General features: G+C 35.0%; 1 protein-coding gene across 4 annotated transcripts in view; it reads left to right on the top strand.

The window, feature by feature from the left end:
- LOC138316292 (sal-like protein 1) overlaps nt 1-27,284 on the top strand; it is a 67,932-nt gene that overhangs the window by 22,726 nt on the left and 17,922 nt on the right. For 3 of the 4 annotated variants that reach the window (XM_069257925.1, XM_069257927.1, XM_069257928.1), the window contains exon 2: nt 10,048-11,049. In XM_069257925.1, the coding sequence (XP_069114026.1) occupies nt 10,048-11,049 (1,002 nt within the window). Of the gene's footprint in view, nt 1-9,653; nt 9,694-10,047; nt 11,050-27,284 lie in introns of those variants that run through there. The other variant, XM_069257926.1, reaches the window with a different exon arrangement.

The raw sequence follows: 27,284 nt of genomic DNA, 5'->3' as shown, positions 1-27,284 counted from the left end.
GGCTCTATCTGGTAGTCCAACTATCACCAGACAAATGAAGATTTATTTCATATTTTAGGTGTCTGTTGAGAAACTGGCAACTCCAGCTCCCTTAACTTGCAGATGTAGATATATTAAAGGTTAATGTAATTTCCAAATTTAAAATGTCACAAGCATTGCATTCTAAGATAAATATTTTCAGTTTTTGTTATATAAATAAATCAGTTTTATGTACCGTATTTAACCTTATATAGTCACTCTCTCACTCCTATTTTTGACTAAATTACTAACTTACTCTCAATTCGATTTTATCATAGTGTTTAGAAATCTTATTTTCATCAAGAAATCAAATATTTGGTAATATTATGTTTAGATTCTTAAGAATGTATGAATAATGTCCACATTAAACACAGAACAGTTTGATAGTAAATCCCTTTAAAATTATCTCCCCTTGATTAATGTTTTGGTAGCTGGTGTTTGGAAGTCTCCCAAAAGTAAATAATAAAGCAAGGATTTTGTTTTGGCAAATACCTGACATTATGGCCACAAGATCATGGTATACTGGCAAAGTTTGATAGGCATCAATAATACACCATAGTATCAGCAGCTGAACGAGATATAGTGTTTCTTATAGGCACATGGTCTGTATGGTCAAACACGGTATTGGTCATGGGTCACTCTAACAGCCCATACAAGATATTGGTCACCCACAGAGTATTGGTCACTCAAACAGGGTATTTTAGCATTCTACCTGAGGTACACACTGGCCATCAATATAGGACACATACAGAGAACTGGAGAAAGTTGTTGGGCTAACTTAATCTTTGACAAGCGGGGGTATGATTAGGGTGTAATCTAGTGTCGACAGGAGCCCTAGGTACTGGTCTCTAGTTGGCAACACAACTATTAATCGGCCATTCAAGACACAGACCCTAGTCATTGGCAAGGTCATACATGTTAAACGTTTAGCTACCCCAGATCAACATCTCATTCACAAAAGTGTAAAGAAAAAAAACAATCGGTGTAACCAATACAATCAGACCTGGACACAGACATGGGGGACCCTTATAGACCAGTCCCTTAAAGGTACACTAGGTATTGCTAACATTGGGACCCTGATAGACCAGTCCCTGATAGACACAGTCCTTTAAAGGTACACTAGGTATTGCTAACATGGGGACCCTGATAGACCAGTCCCTGATAGACACAGTCCTTTAAAGGTACACTAGGTATTGCTAACATGGGGACCCTTATAGACCAGTCCCTGATAGACCAGTCCCAGATAGACCAGTCCCTGATAGACACAGTCCTTTAAAGGTACACTAGGTATTACTAACATGGGGGCCCTTATAGACCAGTCCCTGATAGACAGTCCTTTAAAGGTACACTAGGTATTGCTAACATGGGGACCCTGATAGACCAGTCCCTGATAGACACAGTCCTTTAAAGGTACACTAGGTATTACTAACATGGGGGCCCTTATAGACCAGTCCCTTATAGACCAGTCCCTTAAAGGTACACTAGGTATTGCTAACATGGGGGCCCTGATAGACCAGTCCCTGATAGACACAGTCCTTTAAAGGTACACTAGGTATTGCTAACATGGGGACCCTGATAGACCAGTCCCTGATAGACACAGTCCTTTAAAGGTACACTAGGTATTGCTAACATGGGGACCCTTATAGACCAGTCCCTGATAGACCAGTCCCAGATAGACCAGTCCCTGATAGACACAGTCCTTTAAAGGTACACTAGGTATTACTAACATGGGGGCCCTTATAGACCAGTCCCTGATAGACAGTCCTTTAAAGGTACACTAGGTATTGCTAACATGGGGGCCCTGATAGACCAGTCCCTGATAGACAGTCCTTTAAAGGTACACTAGGTATTACTAACACGGGAGCCCTGATAGACCAGTCCCTTATAGACCAGTCCCTTAAAGGTACACTAGGTATTGCTAACATGGGGACCCTGATAGACCAGTCCCTGATAGACACAGTCCTTTAAAGGTACACTAGGTATTGCTAACATGGGGACCCTGATAGACCAGTCCCTGATAGACACAGTCCCTTAAAGGTACACTAGGTATTGCTAACATGGGGACCCTGATAGACCAGTCCCTGATAGACAGTCCTTTAAAGGTACACTAGGTATTGCTAACATGGGGGCCCTGATAGACCAGTCCCTGATAGACATACCTTTAAAGGTACACTAGGTATTGCTAACATGGGGGCCCTGATAGACCAGTCCCTGATAGACCAGTCCCTGATAGACCAGTCCCTGATAGACAGTCCTTTAAAGGTACACTAGGTATTGCTAATATGGGGGCCCTGATAGACCAGTCCCTGATAGACAGTCCTTTAAAGGTACACTAGGTATTACTAACATGGGGACCCTGATAGACCAGTCCCTGATAGACACAGTCCTTTAAAGGTACACTAGGTATTACTAAAATGGGGGCCCTTATAGACCAGTCCCTGATAGACATACCTTTAAAGGTACACTAGGTATTGCTAACATGGGGGCCCTGATAGACCAGTCCCTGATAGACATACCTTTAAAGGTACACTAGGTATTGCTAACATGGGGGCCATGATAGACCAGTCCCTGATAGACAGTCCTTTAAAGGTACACTAGGTATTACTAACATGGGGGCCCTGATAGACCAGTCCCTGATAGACATACCTTTAAAGGTACACTAGGTATTGCTAACATGGGGGCCCTGATAGACCAGTCCCTGATAGACAGTCCTTTAAAGGTACACTAGGTATTGCCAACATCGCTGGCACTCTGAGAAGAGCACTCAGCTGTAGTTACATTTGCTTGCTTGATTATTTAACTTCAATGGAACAAAGACTAATTATTGCCAGATGAAGATAATTAATATTTCAGAAATTTCTCTTCAGGGAATTTTTTAAGAAGAATTTTTATGTGTTTGTGTTTTTCCCTTGTTCTAACATTACCAGTGGGCAAACCCCATAGCACCTGATGTCATTTTCTGTGCATTAAAACCTGTACCTGTTAAAAAGAAAACGGAAATAGCGTGATAGGGCTTAGCGCTTGAAAGCAAATTTTGACAGCTAAATATTTCTTCACATGTGTCATAAAGTTGTCATTGATATTATTACTGCCGATAACCTTGTTGCATAAATAGTAATAAATCAAAGAAAAAAGGCACTCCGTACTTTGACATTGACAGTGTATCAAATTCTTTGTGGACAGGGGCACCTGTATAAAAACAACTGTCAAGTCTTATAATATCGCAAACTGCACATGCATTTAAATCTGAAGTGTGAAGTCACATATAAAGCATTTAACGGCACATGGATCTGATGAGATTAATCTACTTGATGCGTATGATAAAGAAATCTCAGACAATTGTATGTTGTTTGGTGTGTAGATATAATCTGACCCGGGAGAGGGGTGATGTAAGTATGAAGTAGTGACAGGTGGTTAGTAAAGTGTCTGACATCTTGTTGGGTCCACACATACAACTGGAGGTTAGACCTGGGACACCATCATAATGTGTGTCACTTCTCACAATACCACAATTGAAATGCCAAACACACGGAGGAATGTTTCATCACAATGATCACCCATACAAAACAAATACGTTTAAATGGTTGTAAATATGAAACCATACAAAATTTTTTTTTTTAAATAGAGTTGATTTATGGCAGTTTTGTATGAAGGCTTTTGTATGATAAATACAGGATTCATTTAATACTGGTGAAGGATTTTTTTAGCCGATATTGCGATATCTATATTAATTTTTTAAATGTGTGGAAATTGATGAGTGAAATGTGAGGTTCTATACATGTATGTATTGACATTGGCAATAACGTTATGAGGGAAATCAATAAGGTGTGTGTATACAGATGCACGTTTCATTGAATCATCTGCGGTTGACAATCCGAAAGGGTTAGGCTGAAGTAGTAGATAGCGAATCTGGCAAATCCGATTATAAGTCAGCACTTCAAGTATTTTAGAAATCTTCATAATCAGATACTTGCATATAAAACCTTGTCGATCAGTACAGTCTGCCATTCCAAATTTAATATTCTTCCTCTTCTGTTCCCCAGTTCATATCTACCCCATACACAGGATCAGTCTGCCCCTTCAGATCAATTAAATATCCATTTACTTTCCTGCCCCACCTCCAACTTATCTGCCCCCTTCAATCAAATATGATGTTCTACCTTCGACCTCATATCTATGCCCCCAAACATCAAGCTCTCTATCATTGCCCCCTTACCTCCAGTTCCTATATCTGCCCCCTGCCTCTCCATTTGTATCTCCATCTTTCTATAACTTGGTTCCATCTGTCCATCCGCCCCGTTATCCTAAATTTAAAGACTAAATGCCCTTTGTTTTCATACCAGTACTTGTTACCTACAAAGCAATAAAAGCAAATGAGCATTAAATTGAATATGCACATTAAACTGATGTGAAAGTTAAAAGTCAATTCCAGGTGTTACAAATATAGGGTCAGGAAATATCTAGGGGAGAATGGGGATGAGGGAGGGGGAGGAAAGGGGGACTGATGGAACCATCTTTAAGCCTCACATTCTGACTGGGTCCCTTCCAAAACTTAAATATTGAATCATTCCGTGGCTATGAATAAATGTATGGGCTATCAGAGATAATAACCTCCCAGCTACACATTAAAATGTTTTCCAAAAGAAGAGTATTTTATTACATCTACATCTGGGCATTGTTGGTGCGGTGAATAGGCCACAGAATGGCAAATCATACTTTGTGTCATTTCAGCTTGAATAATATGAAAATGATATGAATACCCCTATATACACCAGGTGACAATAAAGGAAAGGTACCTATGTGAAATTGACAAGTCGGTATTCTGATACCTACCCTCACATACTTTGGACAAGACTCATCTTATTTTCTTGTCTTCTCCTAGTATAAACTATTTGTTTATTGCTCATCATCGTCTACATTACCATTGGTCCATTTATCTGGTCAGGTACAAATCATACAGGTAAGGCCAAATCGATGCACCTGTCCACCTTTACTTTAAAGCTGTCAATTTCTGTTTTATCTTTTGGTGCTAGCCTCTCCTTCCTCCTGAATGTGTAAAGGTGATCGTTGGGCTATTGTCACACATTTTATGTCCATTTTATTTCTCAGGTCTGTCATTATCATTATAGAAATTCATAAACCTCATTTCTTAGCAAATCACATTCATTGATACTGGGATCCCCTGGCCCTAAGTTTGTTCTGAATCATAATTCTTGTCAAATACTTTTGTTGGAAAAAATCTGGCGACTTGTTCCGACTTATGATATAAAATGATACAGAGACTGGCATCAAGTTACGAGATTTTCAAAATTAGCATATAACAGTTTGGCTCCTGGATCAGAGAAACAAATTGGACCATCTGATCACTGAACCCTAGGTCTCGCCCTAGTGACAACAATGTAAATTTTAACAAATCAACGTTTAGAATATGAAAACAAATGACTGCACCGTGCCGTGATGAATAGAATTTTGATAAGTGAGGAGGCTCATCGGTATCATCTTGGAAATAAAATTCTTGGCAATAATTAAGACAGAATTATTATCAGTGAAATTTTTTTATCTCCACCTAACTTAATTCTTGTAAAATTGCATAATATTAATCATAATTAGAGCTCGGTGAGTATAACTGATTTCTTCATTAAAGCATAATTGGTCCTGAGTAAAAAATGGGAGCTTCATTCTTTAGCCTCATTAGAGATTCGGTAATGGGGTAGTTTGTAGCTCCCTAGGGTACCAAGATGGTGGGTTGATGGGGGAGATGTTGATTTGAGGACATCCAATGTCATCATTTCAGCACTAAAAATTCAGAATCTGCCATATGCTTGGTCGATTCAGAAACTAGGGGCAGCTTATGGCTCTCTAAGGGTTTCTCAGATATGTTAAATCATTTTTTGTTGTGTTCTAAAGGGCCTCGTTTGAAAATTTTGAATTTATAAATTGATAATTTTTTCATATCAAGAATTTAATAATAATTTTATCATGATTTAGTAGAATGGTCTGATAGGGTGACACTTGAATTTATATGAAACTTTCTAAATATCAATAATTCTCAAATATTTTTCCCTTTATTTTCTGTCATGATAAATTATATACTCTCTAAACCCCAAATTGGGACCTCCCCTCCACATCCCATCCCATATGAGTATATGGCTGATTTCACTTCTAAGTGGTCCTGTATGCTTTAGGTAAAATCATATTTGGGAACCCGATGATTTAGAAAGTTCCACCATATTCAGTTTGCAGAGCATATTCAGCTTTAGACACATTCTTACAATTTAAATTATCTTTATAGACACTTCAGAATTAGAACTTGTTAACTGAAGATTTTTCTTCAAAAAAGATAATAACTTATTTAAATTGTCTCCTGAAACTTAACCAAAAAGATAAACCTTTTAGATAATTTCTATAATCACATGCTGAATCAAAGCTAAACAACACATGGGATGTAGAGATTATGTATTTTTATAAGATTAACTTTACCAGAACCCTGTATGACACGGCTGATTTAGTCTGTAATACTAAATAACTGGGGTCAATGATGCTTCCCGGCTAGGGTCAACAACAGGGGCCTGTTTCTATAGCCCAGAGCTAGCAGCCATGAGTAAGTAGATAAAGTCTTATCTGGTCAGATTCTCCTGGTTACCAATCATCTGTGATATATAGGCACCAATCCCAAAGGTTTGGTCAGTTCCTCAAGTCACTGACTGATTCAGATAATGAATGCCTGTTAATTCTGGAGTCCTAAATCACTCTGTAAGAAAAGTTCTCACTTTCTTTGGCTTATTTGTTTTGATGGGGAATTCCGAACTGAACCTAATAACAGATTATCTCCCCCTAGGTTAAAACGTTTGTACATCAGAGACAAGAGATACAAATTAAGCAGTTGAATTTCATCATATTTCCAATTTTCTAAAGGTTTGATGAGTTATGAAATTGAAAAAATCTATTGAGTTGTTGAGTTACATTTAAGTACTAGATTATCTCCCCCTAGTTTGCCACTTGCATCGTTGAGGTAAAACTTATAAATTAAATTTTAATGATAACTATATTATCCCCGAGCCAGGATAATGTCGCTCAGCACACTCTCCAGCACACGGTAGAAATTCTTAATTACAGCATGAAATAAACAACAACAAAACCTGACAGTCATTTGGTACAGAAAATTGTTCATTAAAATTCTACCACCACATTTCATTTCTCTGCCAATTTGTGAGAAACTTCTTACAAGCTGAAATTTGAGGATATTTTTCATTTTTGGATCCGTTTTATGATAGGTCTGCTGCGGGAAGGTTAAGGAAACTGCCTCTTTATATCAATAATTCATGTAATAGAACCATGTTTTATGGTAATTTTAACAGTCACCTAATTAGCTGAAGAATTTTTGTGTTTTAGTTGGATTTTTTTGCTGATCCAGCTGACTTGGTGCAATATAACATATTGCTGGTATTTGCAGCCAAAAGTACGCCAAAACTTAATGCTAGATGAAATATTTACATGGAAGGCAGATTTTCTAAATTCTAAAACAAATTTGTAGCCTTTTATGATAAAGTTGAGGAGATGATTGCGAGACCTGTATTAAAAGTCTTGGTCTGGTAGTGTTGGGCTGTCAGTGTTTCAGCGTGTGCAAATTTTTAGGTATCTGGTAATGAAAAATATTGGCTTCAAATAAGAATAGTTGAAAAAAATACTGTTCCTTAAACTGAAATTACATAGGAAGTGCAAATTGAAAATTAAAGAGTGAAAAAAGGTTTTGATTTGGAAGGAAGTTATTCTTTTCTGCTTGAATTACCGGATGTTATCCATCTATAGACTGATCGTAATGGATCAGATTGTCTTCAATTTGTGATTTTTCTTTTTGAGACAATTCAATCCCTATTCATCAAACTTGATGACTTATCGGACACACTATTGTAAAGCAGTCTTTGTCTCAGTATTGATGAGTTGATAAGCTGTCCATGTAATCAAGTAATAAATATTTATTCATCAAAATGGATCATCAGCATTTTTTTCTCCTCACAAGTGTGAACAAATCACAAATAATACCTGTTTTCACAGGCTTGGTAGTGGGTTTTTTCCAGCTGCAATCCGATACTGTCGTAAAAACTGACGTCTTTGTTGGCTACTTTGTATTTATTCATTTGTTTCATACGTAAACAGATATATCCAATCTCCAATTTAATGCTGATTATAAAATATTAAATCTTGTGTGTTATGTGGGGTAAAGAAAATGCTAATGTTATATCAAAATTTTTAAGGAATTTTAATAGAAAATGTTAATTTAATTTCAAAGGATTACGACCTTTTACAGTTCACCTTTTGTGAGATAGCCTCTTAACACAATACAGAAGTCTGTCCAACCTCGACAGGATTCGTCTTGTTTATCATTTGTAGGCCGAAGAAACATTTTCATATTTTCTGTTATAAAAGCATTATTTTGCTTTTGGGGCTATATTTGTCTGAAAATAATTTAGGAATTTGATCTGCGTAATATAGACTAGTATACAGTTTTCATGATAACTGATCTCAATGTATTATGCATAGCACTTCACTCTACCCCATAAAGATCACATGATAGTTCAAAATTTAAAGAAGCATTGAAATTTGAAATGGAATGTAAAATTAAATTTTATAAATGAAATATTCATTCAAGCATATACTTTAGATTTTCATTATTATTTTTATGCATTAATTCTTTTTCATGAAAGGTTAAAAAATCCATAAGGTGTAAATACATTTCATATCAATTCTTTGGATTTATTGCTTTTATAATTTATCAATATTTTTTTCAAATACCTATCTGAAATTCTTTTTATGTTATTATGCAGTACCTGAGGCTAAATGAATATAAATTTCAGTAATATTGAATATTTTTAGAAACTGTATACTGATTGGAGTAGATTACACTGAAATAATTTGGCTAAACTATCCTCAGTATCTGTGAGACTCACATTTACCAGCTGTCTTCTGTGTATGAGGTTTGACCTAATATTTTCAGTGTAACCTTGAATTCTGGTGTTTCATATTGAAATAACAAAAAGATCTCAATTATTATTTGTCTGTTATAAGTTTATTTAGGACTTTTATTATTTGTCTAATATATCATAATAAGTTTATTTCCAACATCAGAAAGATGCTTTATTGTAGAAATCGATGACAAAGCAAATTTCATAAAGATCATATATTTTCAATTATCTTTTGAATCATGACCCGTTATCGCAAAGTTGTGTTAAACAATTTTCTGTAATTTCATATCAACCTATAATGCAAAGAAAATGATTTCCACATTTGATGTGACACGGTCCGGTTGATGTTGTGTCTACACAATCATTGCTCCTGTCATCTAACTTATCATAGATCTTGTCACATGTCTTTGTAACCACGTTCTACAAATCTCAGTCACTGAAACTCTTAACAGCTTAGTGTAATGAATAACTCCCAAAGTCATTCTTAAAAATGTCACTCGGATATCTGCACTTGATACTTAAGTTGTAGATGCCCAGGAAATTACATTGTGTTCTGTGGTGTTAGGTCTTTACCTGTCAAAACGAAATACCCACATCACAGGGCCAGCTGATCACCTGACTAGACAAGTATTTCAAACGGAGAATTAAATACCGCATACTTATAATAAAACCATGTTACCTGTCGGAATGGGACGTGTGAACATATGGACAGGTCGGCCGTGAAGAAATAGAATATTATTTTTATGCTGCAATTTACATCTCTTCTTGGCCACCATCAGTCAAGATCAAAATGTCTTTGATTTCATCGAACATCAACTGGCTAGCCATTGATGTTGTCTGTCGTCTGTGTATCGGAAATATTTCTATAAAATACAAAAGAGAAAAAAGTTGTGAAACATCAAGAAGGTCAAGAAGATTAAAAATTTTCATAGACACTTTCATGTTTGTGGTTCAGAAAATGTTTTGTTTTAACTAGGATCATTTTGATGTTCTAAGTTATAATGAAATTTTATAAAGACGTAAGTTTTGTTGTCGATGTCTATATATATGTTTTTTTATATTACAGGTGAAAATAGTCAGTCACCAACTTCCTCACCAAGAGAAGATGCACATGTTTGTGGAAAGTGCAGAGAAGAGTTTCCAGATTTAGCCACCTTCTTGGCCCACAAAAAAGCGTGCAGCCACAAAAGAGTGGTAGTTTTCTTTGATGCCAATGACAGTGATAACTCAGAGAGTGACAATCAATTAGAAAGAAGCAGCAAAATTCCAAGAATGAGCAAAATGTCGGATGTGACTGCCCGGGATGGTTCTGATGGAGAGACACACATGGACCAGTCAGAGGAGGAAGAAGAGGAACAGACTGAAGCATTTGCTGATGACATGGATGAAGAGGATGGCATTATGGAGGATTCATATCTCAATGGTGTAGTGTCTGAGGACGATGATTTAGACGATATTGATGAAATAAACGACAAAGAAAACGACTATGGTAAAATATCATCAGAAAGTAAAGGAGACCTCTCTCTTCAATTGCCCCAGTTCATGCTGCCATTTTCCTCGTTTTTACCCACCAATAATAATGTTACTTTAGAGCCAATTACTGCCACCAAAGCCGCAGTGGCTCAGTTTGCAGAAAACAACTTGCCACCCTCAGACTTGGCCATGCTACACACTACACTGTACAGTTTACAGCAACAACAGCTTGTACAGTTACAGCTGATACAGCAGTTACAGCAACAACTGTTGATGGGCATGTCCAGTACCTCTCCACTGCCCAATGGTCAACTTCCACTCCTTACACCACCTGTATCTTCGGCCACCTATCCCCTCAAAGAGCTGACCTCATGTATTCAATCAGCGGGACTTCCTGAAATAACCAGCGCAGAACACGCTTCTACATCAAAGCCCTCATCATCAGATTCAACATCGCTGGTCTCATCTTCATCGACAACCACACCTTCGCTATCCTCAAAGCCTATTCCGTCATCGCAGCCACTCCCAAGCAACGATGCTGTATCCAAGGCCACTGTTGTCCCTGAAACCTCAGACTTTGCCAGATTGTCAATGTGTAAGTATATGAATATATCTATTGTCTCATTAGCTTTGTTATGCTTTTCTGCTGTATCTATATATGGAGATAAGGAAAGGGTTAACTTTTCAAAGGGAGACAACTATAAAATAAGGGAGGGAATGGTACTTAGAAGTGTTGGAGAGAAAGATAAAAGAAAACAAATAAGTTGCCCAACATTTAGTAAAGTCTATATTGTAATGAAGACATTGGGAAGAAAAGGTATTGTTTAACCGTTATTATTTTATTAATTTAATTGTTTATTGAACAGTCAATATTGAAGATTTCTAAGCTGGTCACTTGGAATTTATAAGAATATTTTATCATTCAAACTATAGTATCATTTATTCTTTATCAAGTCTTATCAATTAATATTCAATAATTAAAATGGTATTTTTAAAGTTAAAAAAATATCATCACCTTTTGAAAGTACTTAACAATCTTAAAGTTATTTTAATCATAATTTAACTTATGTAATTATTAGTCTGGGCAAGTTAGATTTTTCTGTTTTTGTCTTTTCTCTGAGTTTCTGCCTATGATAACAATACCTTGCTTGATTGGCTTCAGTGTGCTACTTATGACCATGTATACTTATTAAAACAGGCTGTGATATTCATCAAATCATTTCATACATAAGTATCAACATCAGCAAAACATATTCAGGATTTTGATTATATTGAAAAATCTAAAATTACAATACATTTTAAACAAATTACAAGTTAAAAAAAAAGGCATGTTTCTCACAGCTTAAAAAATGATGTATGTCCAAAGAGCCTATATAAGGAACAGAGGCTGCCTGTTCAGTCTGTGTGTATTGCTGCGTTATATCTGCTCCTAATAACATGTTTATCTCTGTAAACAGCAACAAAACAGCTACATTAACAACATCCTCCAAACTCGTGTGTCACATTCACACTTCTTATTTTAATGGAGATTTGATGGTTTAACTGAACAGCTGGAAATCTATCAACATTTGCTTTTTAAAATATTTCAACATGTTTACTTTATTTAAACATCAAAGGTAGAAGAATGTTTTTGAAATGGAGAATGTTATAATCACAAATTAATTGGATTTACACATAAGATTCAGGTATAAGGTAATGCAGGCCCGTTGAGCCTTTTTTCCCTGTCATAAAACTTGTAACGTTGTTTCACATGGTGTTGTGGGACGTTTTATGAACTGACTAACTGGCGACAAACCGAGCACATACATCACAGGCCTACAATCAGATAGCAACAGATGATGTCCTGGATACGTTTGTAGATCTTAATGCGCAAAAAAGATAGAAATTTTCTTTTCATTTATTAATATCTGGAGGCACATTTCTGTATTAAACTCAAGCAAAAGTGAAAATTTTAAGATGAAAGCTCTAGATACCACAAACATTGAATTTGAATAGAGTGTTGTAATTGATTCAGGGGGAGATAATCTCACTTTATTGATTCCCAAGCAATATTTCATGGCAATATGCACTCTATGAAAGTATTTATCAATTTTTTTATTCATGCAGATTTTTATTTCACCTGCGTATGAACATATGCAGGTGTTGGATATATGTACATTGTGACTTGGGGCTAGGGCAGGCCATCTATAGGTTGTCTGAAGGACAGCCATACCCACAACAGATTACTGCCGTCACACACACAAACCTGTTATTGAGTCCTTGCCATGTTCATACAGATAGATAAAATTCAACAAATTATTATTGAATAACGGTGAATGTCTGCTTTTTTTTACGGTCTCCAAAGAATTATAACTCAATTAAGGCTGTTCTCACAATATGAAATTTTAATAATTCCATATAAGCTCTGGCACATAAAGCAACGCAATAAAACTGGAAGATATTTGCTTAATGTGGAAATAGAAATATTTGCTCAGCAATGCGGAGAGAACTTTTATTGATAATTTTTACCTGTAATTGATTTGTCGTTACCCGCGTCTATGATACAGAAATGATGTAAGGCTTGGGGAGGGGGAACAGTGCCTTAATGACCTTTCCTGGTCCTATCACACAGGGCATTACAGCATTAATTGGGGGACCTTTATATATGGTAATAATCTCCATATGGTAAAAGCGTATTTTTTATAGAGAGGTTTGTTGGTATTATCGTTACAGACAGGTTTGTTAGTGTGACCAAATGGTCATTATAGACAGGTTTTTATGTGACCAAATGGTCAATACAGAGAGGTTTGTTAGTGTGACCAAATTGTCATTATAGAGAGGTTTGTTAGTGTGACCAAATGGTCATTATAGACAGGTTTAGTGATATGTTAAATGTTGTTATAATTGGCAAGTAAAATGTCAATGTAGAAGGTTGTCAAAATGTTGTCAGAGAGATTTTCGTTAATGCCTAAATGGCCCCAAAAACTACCATGAACATATAAGGTAGGTTTGTTCAATACTTCAATACCAATTGGTTGTAAAAAAAACATTTAAGGATTCTAAGAAGACAATCTTAATTACATTTTATTCCGTTGGATTCTAAGAAGACAATCTTAATTACATTTTATTCCATTCTAAGTTTCAGAATTATCTTTTTTTTATTTCTATAATTTGGAGTTTTGAAAATGATTACGAATTGAAAGAAATTGATGAAATTGGATGAAAGATGACAGATGAGATGATGGTGACATGACATGCTCAGGCCAATTGGTGGGAGTTCCTGAGAGCGGTAGTTGTCGGTGATCATAGCTCGGCTGTTACAATGACAGACCCTTGTACCTGGTGTAGACAGCCCCAATTATATTATGATATGTTTTAGTCAGATAATTTTGAAATGTCATGGAATATGATAAATTGCACTTTGGGAAAATAAGTGTTTTTGTCCAGAGAGTAATGATTAAATATAATAGATTACTGGTAATAAATATGGATTTGACATTTAATATTGGCAGCGTGAATCCAGTTGGAAACTAGTGTAACATGCCTTGGTGGAAAGTGGGGGCTTGCATGGAAGGTTGCATGAGTAAAAATATGAATTTTCAGCCGCGATTTATCAGATATCCCGGTGCATTGTTGTAATAGCGATATGTATGGTAATATCGCAGATTAAGACAGGTTTGCGAGGCCCGACTAATTTGCTTGGGAATATGTCAGTGTTTGATGGGGTAGGCTAATAATGATAGAGAGATGGTCACAATCTAATAAATGTCGTATATAAATTGGCCATTTTAGCATGATGTCAAGTTTTATGCAATATCTAGGCTACACAAGTCATCCAATAGGCTGTATGTCATACGTAAGTGAAAGAAAATAAAAAGAAAGATTAAATTATGTTCTGTTGGGTCATAGGGCTGTTTTTATACGCTTAATAATATGGACATGATGTTGGTAGTATGTCAGGTAGAAAAAAATCGTTTTGGGGGTAGGGGGTTGGGTGGGGGGGGGAAGGTCCAATTAAGCTTGTTTTTAGATACTGTTAATTTCTATTTTTTTAAGTTATTATTACCTGGTGCTCATGGTATTATTTGATACATCTCAACTTTTATGAAAAAAAATTTTTCTAATTTTTTCTGTGTATTTTAAATCAAGTCCTTCTCTGATAGATTCTTGAATTATTTAATCAATTATTGGTCAAAATGGATATAATGAGAGTTTCTAGCAGAGAAGCTTTTAGCTCCCCATCTGGGCGATTACATGAGTTGCTTTCCCTCATAACAATTATTATATAAACTGAATTTTGCAATAAAAGATCTATTTTTTGACTACATCAGCACATTGCTGTTTGTTCCTAGGACAGTAAGACACATTAGAAACCATTATACTGTTATCCATGTTAGATCTTGGCACAGGACCGGTCAAGTGAATGGACCCTGATGGTATATACTGACAACATTACTTACACAACTTCGGGAGTGTGGATATTAACGCTAACCCATTTTGTAACTTTATTTGGTCTCTTAATACATCTCTGGGCATACCTGTATAACAAATCAATACAAAATCAGGCAAAAAATACTGACTTTATTGCGACCAGCCATCACGAATCAAATTGAATATGATGTGATCTACTCAGAAACAGACCGACAAATTATAAAATATTGAACATAACGTTGATGATAGGTGAGTCAAGTGATCATGGTCCTGCTTTGACCTTCCAAGGTTAGAACGTATTCCGAAAAAGTCACTTCAGTCCTGTCATCGGGAATTATCTCCATTCTATGATAGTTGAAGTTTGATAGGTAGATATTCATAAAGTATCTGGAATATTTGTCATAATCGATGAAAGCGCAATATAAAGAATAGATAAAATAAAAGGTGTTTCTTTGTAAATTGAGATTGAGCCTGAATTCTGAAGATTTGATATAGATTTACGTCCAAATTCAAACCAAGATATGTTAATACTATGATTGACCTGGGTGACTTTAATGAAGTTTGTTATATAGATCAATAGTACTGACCAGTTTGGCTCTGGACACCTCCCCACACTCATACTACTTTAATTACAGAAAAATGCCATAGATTTATTGAGTAAAATTAATGTCTCAAGTTAATTTCATGCAAATCATTTAGTTTTATATGCACAGAAAAGGTTTTATCGTTTTGTGGCATGGTATTTGTAAATTATTTTGAAATGTAGTGTAACATGATATTACGATATGAACAGTTTAAACCCCTACCCTGTACCTGGTCGCGATGCCGCTGTTGTTTTCATTCGGTCATGAATACAAAGTTTCATCATGATAAATTTTTTATTTATATGACTTTATTCATTAATTTCTGAAAGCTTTTACACGCGACTGAATAGATTTATGAAAATGATATTGAATACATGTATAGTAATTCTGGACACAATAATATTGAATATAGTAATTCTGGACACAATGATATTGAATATAGTAATTCTGGACACAATGATATTGAATATAGTAATTCTGGACACAATGATATTGAATACAATGATATTGAAGATAGTAATTCTGGACACAATGATATTGAAGATAGTAATTCTGGACACAATGATATTGAAGATAGTAATTCTGGACACAATGATATTGAATATAGTAATTCTGGACACAATGATATTGAAGATAGTAATTCTGGACACAATGATATTGAATATAGTAATTCTGGACACAATGATATTGAATATAGTAATTCTGGACACAATGATATTGAGTTGGGATATAATGTTAGTGGATTCAGCAGGCACATGCTTTAGTTGGGATATAGTTAGTGGATTCAGCAGGCAGTAGTGTCCATTAGTGATCACATGACCAGTCTCCATCATAGAAACGTTTTACTCTCTATTGTTGGCTTGTCTTAGGGAAATCCAGGTTATAGTCAATGGACTCGGGTCAACTTGGGCTCTTGTTTGATCTATGTACACTTTTTTGCAGATGTATAATATATTATCAGTTTTAGGGACAAAAAATCAACAACAAAATAACAAAACTTGGAGCCTTAAACTATCAGAGCATTTAGTGTGAGAAAAGTCTTCTGATCAGCGTAAAATTGGAATCACAGGTTTATCTGTCGTTTTAAGAATTTCTTAATTACATTACAATGGCAAATATGTTATAAACATTTATTTTTTTTAACCACAATATAGTTCTACACAATGTGTCAATCAGAGTCGGTGAATTGGAACTCTTCAGTGAACAGGAAATGGTCTATACACTCCAACGGGTTCACAGAAATTAACACCATCAAATATGTATCAAAAATTCATTGATTTGTTGACTTCTAAGTAATTAGTTTTGAAGTACTGTGCAAAAACAGATACGCACTAACAGTCACCTTGGTTTTTTCCACTTGAGTGTAGCGTGCAGCTATATTGTGCACAAGAGATATATACCTGTCCATTGGAACAAACTGTGATGAATTATAAAGCGACCATTTCCAAATGCATGCATCATACGTCAACCAACAACAGTTTTCAGTAGCAAAGGATCAAAGGGCCAATTTATTACTCTTATAGTTTTTGATAAAAGAGAACGTATTTGTTTTGCTTCATCTCGTTCACACAAGTTCCATCACTGATCGATCTTAATATTGAACAATTGATTTGGCGTGAACGTCAAAACTATGATGGAAAGAGGATGAGCCTCATAAAAGAGTAAATTTCAAAGACAAAATTTGTCAGAGAAATAGATTTGTTAATGTGATGTACATGTCCCATGCTTCATTGCACTGGTGGTGTGATGTATTTGTTTTCAATGGAGGCATGATGAATTTTTTGTAACAGTGAGAGCATCCGTAAGCTATAAAGGTATGAACATGTTCTCCTGTAGATTACTAACACATTGTTCGTGCAGGATTCAGAGTGGATTATTTAAATTAAAAAAAGAATATAGAAATATTAAAATCCATCTTTTGAAATAATGGAATTTTTTAATTTGAATTATTGTTGAAAATAAACGTCTGCTTTTATGATATCCAGTTAATCTTCAAAAAATCAAGCAATTTTATTGCATGTTTACTATTTCTTTACACTGAAAGATACAAGATGAAAATATCCTTACACTCCCAGTGGGAGAAGAAAATCCCCAGTTTATCTTTTGATATTTAGCAATAAGTCCTACATAAAAAACCAGATAGTTTGGTCGTTGGAATTGTTTGATTTATTGAATTTCATTGTATTTTATTTCAAGTTTCAAATAATTTAGCAGTAGAATCTCCCATAAAAAAGAATTATGCCATATGATAATCCTACGAGTATGAAATGAAACCTTCTGACTTCCAAGCCATATGGCACCAGCTACCAATAGTACATGTAACTGTTGAAACATGAAAGTGGACCACTCACAACCTAGCCTCAAATTATTTAAATAAAATATGAGACAAAAGAAGAATTCCACTGGAGTTACTTGTGATTGGTATTTGGCCTTTGTCACTTGTACTCTTAATTACTTTAATTTTTTATCATGATAGATATAATTCAGGATTATTTCCACATCAAAGGACAAGATGACAGAGTAAAAATCCATAAAATGAAAAATAAAAATTGATAAAAAAAAATTCAACACTAATTTTGTGTAAAAGGAATTTATTACATTATAGGCATGGGTTGAAATTTGAGAATTAGTAAAGCATATTTGATAAATTATTTGATAGATGATTTGGGATTTCAATTTCAATATTGTATGTCTATATATGGTACCTTACACAGTGTACTTTTACTTGTCCTAACATAAAGCCTTTGATACCAGACTTTAGTACATTGCTAAATTATATATGAAAAGAAAATGTCTGCCAAAAAACAAAGTAGAAAAGATAACATCACTTATAACCTTCGTGCATTTTTTTCAATTCCTCAATTGTTCCCCTATAGTCATAAATTGTTTGTTTTCTCATGGATTCGGAGGCTGGTTTACGTATGTCCAAGAGATGTACTTTAGCGATGTCATATCTTAGTTAGAGCGGCTTTCCTCCGGTTGTATGACAGAGAATTTTAGGATTGCTATAAAGTGTCATAAAGATAATGCTCTTGCTAGATGTTATATTAACAAAAATAGTCTTTGTATTCCGGAGAAAAGGCCTCAGTAAATTAAATCTTTAATGACGAGCTGTATAGAGTGGATTCCTCGGATCGCCCTCTGTTGGAACAGTGTAAGTCTTGGCTCCCACATAGCACTTCAGTGCTTGACTTCTTCCGCATCAAGGACCCAGCCATGCGTCACGAGTACCGCTTAATTATGATGCAGTTGGATAGGGGAAAATATTCTGTCTGGAATCACGATCGATAGTTGTCAAATATGAAATATACATCACAATCGCAATATCAAATCATCAGCTGAGGCAGGTCAGCACTACACATGCTAACATTAAATGGTAAAAATGTCAAAGGAAAGATGATACAAATAGGATCAGTGAGACAAGTGAGAGCAACATGTAAAATCTTGATAAGTCTAGACTGTATATCTGCAAGATCCTTCAGGCACAATCAATTGCTAATAATTTGTTGTTAAAAGAGAAATATTGATCTAAAAGCCAATTTCCCCCCATAAACGTTTCACAGGTTTCTGGTTTTTATACATAGAGTGAAGTAGTGTACTTTATAGGAACACTGATACTGTACATCATAGGTGTTCTGTGTGTAACAGGGGGCCGGTAAGGTTTGGGAAGGGTTCATTACATGGATGTAAGCTTTGGGACTTAATTAATGGATTAGTTAATACCTCAATTAATGGATTAGTTAATACCTCAGTAGATATTTCAGTGGATCAGAACTGTTTAAGTATTCGTCAATGATAGTTGTGAAGAGTATAAACTAGATTCAGGTCTTCCAGGCTATCAATCGCCATAAGTCAGTAAAGGTACTAAAACAGAAAGTCTATTAAATACACATCATCTCAAGGTCACAGAGGTCACTAAAGATTCAAAAAGACCAGGTAATCGAATGGTCAATAAAATGGAAAGTACATATTTATTATTATTTTATATCAATTAAGTCTATTAAAACACATGATTAGAAATAACAATTTTTATGAGATAAGGTTAAGGTCATTTCCCAATTAACTTTTTGTTTACTAAAGAGAAAAGAACAGTGTTGTAGGTTGAGGCAATAACACAAGTTTCCTTTCAGGTTTGGGGGGTCATCGATATTTAAAGATGCTCCACCGCCAAGAGAGCATAAATGATATTCGTCATTTGAACAATAATGGGTGTTTTATCGTGTATATATATGCCTAATTAACACAAAAATAATATAAAATAATTATTATTTCGCCTTTGGTGCACGCGCTATCAGTACTTCATTCCATATAGGATATAGTGACACAGATTTTTTTCGGGATGCAATTAATAATTTTTCATTAATGTTTAACCTGAAGTAAAATTAGAAGCTCAAACTTTTCAATGGTGGTAATGGTGTAAAGTAAGTAACTTTTGTAACTGAAGGAAAATACTAAATCGTCTGCTCCTGTTTTTGATAGTGAAAAAGTACCATTTGTCAGCGATGGAGCATCTTTAAATGTACGCGTCTTTATACTGGCCATGTTTTACAGCATCCCAGAAATAGTCATATTTTTGGTGACATATTGTGAGTGTTGGGAGAGGCCATGCTTCTTTTACATTGGCGTGACAGTGCTATTTACTATGTGCAGAGGTCGCGACAATCAATTCTGGATCAAGTCGAATTCTGCAAAGTGTGGAAGAAAATTGATTTATTAAATTTGGTATGATCTATTGGCAGTGCAGAGAAATTTCTACAGCCGTCATATTTCCATCAATATCCCGATAATGTGACGTTTGAAAGACAAGGACAAATATAATATCATTTCCCGATAGGGGACTGATGCAGAGAAAAATCACGAATAAGTGTATTTGCTTGACAGACGAAGATGATTTGCCTGAATGTAGGAGATTTATTGAGAGGCTAGCTTGTGTAAAGACTAAGATGTCGAAGCCGTCTGCCGAACCTTTTGGTGCCGTCCCAATTGGATTATTGGACTTGTATGCCGTAGTATTAGAGAAACTATTGTTATGGACTGTCCATTCATACAGCATTATATACTGATCATGGAGCTTTCATATGTTTCTTAAAGGGTCATTGTGTCTGCTTGGAATACAGGTCATATTTGAATATAACGAGAAAAGACCATGACAGATTTATAATACGGCCCACAGTGTAGGTAAAGTAAGGCCCACAGTGTAGATAAAGTATGGCCCAAAGTGTAGATAAAGTAAAATGCCCACAGTGTAGATAAAGAAAAAAGGCCCGCAGTGTAGATAAAGTAAAAGGCCCACAGTGTAGATAAAGTAAAAGGCCCACAGTGAAGATAAAGTAAAAGGCCCACAGTGTAGATAAAGTAAAAGGCCCACAGTGAAGATAAAGAAAAAGGCCCACAATGTAGATAAGTAAAAGGCCCACAGTGTAGATAAAGTAAAAGGCCCATAGTGTAGATAAAGTAAAAGGCCCACAGTGTAGATAAAGTAGTAGGTCAAGTATGGCCCACAGTGTAGATAAAGTACGGCCCACAGTGTAGATAAAGTAGTAGGTAAAGTAAGGCCCACAGTGTAGATAAAGTAAGGCCCGCAGGGTAGATAAAGTAGTAGGTAAAGTAAGGCCCACAGTGTAGATAAAGTAAGGCCTGCAGGGTAGATAAAGTAGTAGGTAAAGTAAGGCCCACAGTGTAGATAAAGTAAGGCCCGCAGGGTAGATAAAGTATGGCCCACAGTGTAGATAAAGTAAAAGGCCCGCAGGGTAGATAGTATGCCCCATGGTGTAAATCTTCTCTGTCACATATAGATATACTTCTCCATAAGTATGGCCCTCGCTATAGGTAAGTTTTGGCCCCTTCCTCTGGATCGGGGTAATTAACATATTGGATATAATACATTTTATAATTTTTAATTACTGGTTTACGGCTGCCATTAAGTTTGTTGTGTGTGACATAGGGGTATCCATTACTAGAGCCAAGGTGCGAAATCATGCTTTTTGTACCTATAGCTTAGGTTTTGTTTTGATTAGAAATATTAGCAATGTGGAAATTGATTAGTACCGATTTACCTGTGGTCCAAGCAAGTGCACCTGACGCAAAGGTGAGCTACATTGTATAACACACTTATCTACCTGGTGATTTGTACCTGTCGGCGAGTCCGTCATAGCACGGCCGGCACCAGGTGTAGGTCCTCACACCCGATACTTTGTATCACACAACCAGTGCCACATCTACCTCTCAATATCAACAACCCATTGTCATTTAATCAAATTTTAACAATGCCAGAATAAGATTTATTTAGATTCTAAATTATAATTTCTTAATCTTCTGAATAGTCCTTTATTGGAATATCATATGCAAAATTGTCGTGCAGCATGTATATATTTAGTGTGTATTCATACTGATAAATAAATTGCATTGTTGATTTAAATGCAATGAGGTAATCAAATGTAATCTTTAAATTTATTGTCCCTAATAATTATTAGTTTAATTTGTATATTTGTACACCCAGTTTATAGATTTTTAATTACATTTATTTCTAAATCAGTTATGTAATAATCTAGAAGATCTTGTAAGTAATTACCAAAAATTTGATCTCTATCAGCTAGCACTGTGGAGGGTCTATTGTAAAAGTTAAATGTAGACAGACGGAGAAGGGTATTGGGTCAGAGGTTAGGGGTGTTTGTGACCAGAATGTTAGGGTTGAACTAGATTGTTTCCATAGAAACTAAAGTAGAAGAATTAAGAAAATCTGAAAGCAGAAATCCTTGACTATATGTATGTATTAGCGACTACTTACCTGTATGTATTAACAAGTATCTACCTATAGATACCTACCTGTAGGTTTGGGGAAACACCTGTTTGAAGATCAGAGAACATAGTTATTGACACCCTGGTTTGTGAATTGTTATACTTGTATAGCGATTTTGAACCAATGGTAGTGAGTTGACTGTAGTCATGTAAAGGGCTATGGAATTGATCGAGTTGTGGCGAGTTGATCGAGACTGTTTGACAGAGTCACAAGGATGACGAGTACTATCCAACATGCATTGAATCAGGGTATTTTGTGTAGTATCAAAGCAGGGGTTGGTAGGAGCGTGTCGGGAGGTCATGGGCCACGTCCTAGGGCTCTGGAGTGTATTGAAATCTGTGACCTGGAAATTTGTGATGGTTATAGACGCTTTGTTGATCTGTGTGGCAGTACATTGTATCACAATACAGCAGTTAACTGCTCAATAGCAGAGCTGTAGAATTAGTTACTGTGATACAATAGTAATCATTAAATAACAACATCAATTTTATCAAATATAGAGGCATACTTTTTAATAGTTAAGGAAGCCTTATGAATGCAAGCAAATAACATGTCACCAGGGAATATGTTAGTTAAATTTATTTGATTAAAGCAATTATGATGTATTAAAAAGCTATTTAGAGTTCTTTTTCACATTTTTTCTGAATTAGGTATGTTTTGAATTGAAGCTGTGGCAATGTTTATTGATTTGTTTGCTTAGTTGAGTTATACTTTATTCTTGTAGACTTATTTAATAATTACTGGTGGGTATTTGATAATTACAGGTGGGTATCAGGTATAGGATTGTGTTCAGGTGTGCTTTATCAGAGACTTGACCCAGTAGATGTTATGTCAGCTGTGTCGTACATCAAACTATCCCCTCTCAGTGTTTACCAATAAAATACATATAATATTTAATACTTTATCAACCTGGTGACAAAACACTTAATAACACAAAACAAAAAGTAAGGCCACATGATTTATGGCTCAGCCTACTGAAGGATCACCAACTCACAAGGTGTAGCCACTTTATATTATCTCTCAAACTTTTCATGTTAATATCATGGAATTGCACGCTATTTTGCTTTAAGGAACATTTTAAAGTTGTATTACATCATAGTTGAATCATGGTGTGATCGGCAATGTATGAAATCTTCTTCTCCCTCAAGGTATAGGACAGCCTAGATAAAAGAGTCTGATGTTACTCAAGTGAAAACTAAAACAACATCTAGCATACATCACATTTATAATAAAACTGTACACATGTTTATACAATATGGCTTCTTCTCTGTTTATATGTGACTGTGCTCCAGGTAAAACAGGATCAACTTTAAAGAATTATCCCCCAGCTGGCTCAACTGTTTCAAATTAAAAAAAAAATTATGACTAGTGTATTTTTTTATTATCAGAACCAAGACAATCTTTATTGTAAAAATTGTTTCAACTGATATCATTAAGGCCTATGTCCTTTTTTTCTCTAGGTTTCTATAATTTTCAGTCCAATGACTTTAAAAGGGACATCAAAAGCAATATATAAGCATATGCGTTATAATAATTCCTGACGCCAGCTAGGCAGACAAATAGTGTGATAACGGATGAGAGTTGCGATATGAATAGTTGTGCCGCAGTACAAATGGAGGAAAATATGATTAGGCATAAAGGCGAAACTTAAATTTAAATGCAGGGTTACATTTCAATTGAATTTTATGGCAAAGAATTAAGTGCATTGAATATGGTTGCCGACTAGATATGTGTTAAGTAGTGGGCTGTGAGTGATGGAGAGGGGGTCGCTGGGGGCTACACTAGACCTGCTACTATATACAAGTAAGTCATGTTATATCCATAATACTCATAACATCTAAATGTTTCACATTATTATCTAGATTTTAAGTGAAATTTCTTTTTTTTTACAATTGTTTGGTTATGAAAAACGAAAGAATTAATATTAATAAAATATTGTGCTGGAGAGATAATTTACAATTTTTTGTAATCTATAAGTTAATTTACCAATAACTTTGAGAGTTAATTAAGATTGTGAATTTAGATTATAGTCGTTTATGAATCCGGTAATTAACAAAAGCTGGTGCTATAACCATATGCAGTATCAACACTAATAAATATTCATTTTGCACCGAAAAATCTGAAGTCGTTAAACTTATTCACCTCTTGAAAAGAGGAAATCTGGGAGTAAATTGTGGCGCTGATCACCAAAGGCTGCAGTTGTTTTATACATATCTGTTTGAACAACCCAATCATGCTTTCTGTTACAGCATATGTATGACATTACGGCCAAATCTGCTCGCTATGTTTATAAAGGAAAATGACTTTTACATCATGCAATTCGTATGTTTCCTGAGTCCGGGTTGAGATATGGCCTGGCGGTGTATTATTTTTAAAGTGGGTTGGAACCGATGATAATCCGCAGAATTGTGAAAGTGTAAATAAAGTAGGTTTTCTCTCTTGGTCTGATCTAGAACAGGGACTGATCTGCATCTGTACAATGTTTGAATCATTCAAGTTGCATGCATTGAGCTCTTTAGCAGGAAGCCATTACAAACGAATATATAGATATGTATATATATATAAAGACATCAGATGTATATTCATGATGTAATTCGGTGCATGTCTTATTTGTGTAACCTTTCATGTGCCACGTCCCCTTGTGTGCTGTACTGTCAGTTGGAATAAACGATTTTCAGAATATTTTAATATACTGAAATTTAATCAAGCTGACTTGATTTGCTTGAGATGTATCGCTATACCTGATTCTCCATTAAACACAGTTATGGCCAATATTAAAACTTGGGCAATATTGGCTTAGTACACAGAGATGCATGTAATGTATTGATGTCTGAAGGTAGTTTACCTGTTATTTTATACCTGACCAGGTATAGCCAGACTGCTGATTATTGCTCTCCCAATGATTAAGACTTTCTAATAAATTACGCTTCATGTTGCCTCTTTGATTTTGCAAGAATAACATTAATAATAACTGAATTGGCTCCAGTACACCGTGCTTCAAAGGGAATTGGTCTTTTAATATACAGGTCATCAACAATATATTTCTTTATTAGTGTTATATTGTCATATAATTAAGATGACAAAAAAGGACCTGGGTGGGTTATTAACATGATTTTCTTGAAGACATTGGAACTTTATCCCGAGGCGAGTGATGTATTGACCGTTAGCATAGAGGCAGCAATCCTAGCAGAAGGAACAGCAATATCCTGCCCCAAGATAGAAAAATATTTAATATCGGATGACAAAGTTTTAATATATTGAGTGATATATGAGAAATATGGCAATTTTAAACGATTTTCTCAATATCTGTTCAGCTTTATTACACATTTTTATTGTAAAGTCTATTACACTCCTGATAATCTATTTGTTTGCCCTAAAAGTCTGCATACAAATTCAGAAATGCCACATGTCTCAAATATTAATATAATCGGTTTGGCTTTATTAGTATACAAGGTCTACGCACTGGCTGTACATAAACGAGCTCTAAGTGCCCAGAATATTAACAATAAACTATTTCTTACTGATGATAAAATTCCTTTTTTGCTGACCCCAAACCACCCTATTATACAAGGGGTTACAGAAGCTACTGACATGTAGAAGGCTCAATGAAAGAAAATACAATTTACAAAGAAAACTACAAGTCATGTGTAAAATTGAGAGCATAATATGATGCTAACCCTTGCCCAGCATGACACAGGTGGTAGGCCTCTTTGTCATCAAAGTCACGAGAATAGTCAGAAATATTATAATAAAAAATTGAGAACAAAGTGACTTTTCTGGTATAGCATTTGTCATCAATCTTGTCCTTTTTCCGGGGTCGTAGATTTGAACGAAGACTTGCATGCCCTGCTAATATTAATCAGTTAGGTTCAGTTTTAAAATGACAGAGAGACAGGAGTTGTCCTATTGTTACAAGTTTCCCTATAACTGTCCAGATCTTGTTCGGGGACTGTATATAAGTAAGTGCTGATTATTATCATGGACCGATCATCTGATAAACTTTACCGCTCAGCAACACCTATCAGGCAGTCTTTAACATCCTTCAACGGTCATGTTAACAATGGCTTTTTTATGGAAGGTCCACTTTATCTTACCTCTTACTAATTAGAATTTAGTGTTACTAATTTCAAGCTGTTCTGAACTTTAAAGAGAAAAATAAGAAAAACAAAAAACCACTTTAAAATCTTTACAAACCACGGTCACAGAAATATCAAATTTCCTTCCATGGAGAAACACAATAGGTTAATCCAGGGATGATAGGCATTAAAATTGTGGGGCCATTTAATCAATTAGATGTTATGAAAATGCACTGGATGGCACGTATAATTCATAAAATAGAACACTGTTATCATTATATTATCTCTTACTAGTGTCATTGGTGGTATCGGACCAAGATGTATTTAAAACCTATCGTGTTGTAAATTTGTGGTGTTGTGTTCCAAACAGAGAAAAAAAAACATTCTTTGTAAAGATACTGTATTCTTCCAATATTGTTCCTATGAAAATGAGTCATACAATTAAGAATATATTTTTCATTATACATGGCACATTTGTTTCTATTAAATCATCCAGGGTGTGTCAGAAATAAAGAATTATCATAAACAGTACAAACACATAGGGGGAAACATGTAATTCAATACATTGCAAAACACAAATTCAGACATTTTCATGTGTTCATTGAATTTAATGCTACAATTCTAATCATTAAATTGACATCTTAATATAAATCCTGAAAAAAGTGTCTTACATTAATTTTAGTACTTAGGTATATTTTTACTGATAAAAATTGTTTTGAAATTGCAAATAAATGTTGTTTATTTTAAAACTATAAATCAATTTATAAGATACTTAATAAGTTTTACATTATAGTTTTATAAATCATTTAATTATAGTTGATTAATTATATGTTGTTTAACACTGTTGCCATGGCATATCTGATTACTTTTATTAATTTGTGTTAAAATAGTTCATTCTAACCCAAATCTGTATTGAACATCTTTTTATAATTTACCATGGCCTTATGTACAGATAGAACAG

This window comes from Argopecten irradians, chromosome 2 (genome assembly GCF_041381155.1).
Source record: "Argopecten irradians isolate NY chromosome 2, Ai_NY, whole genome shotgun sequence".
Classification (NCBI taxonomy): Eukaryota; Metazoa; Mollusca; class Bivalvia; order Pectinida; family Pectinidae; genus Argopecten; species Argopecten irradians.
This window is presented reverse-complemented; position numbering and strand designations above follow the sequence as displayed.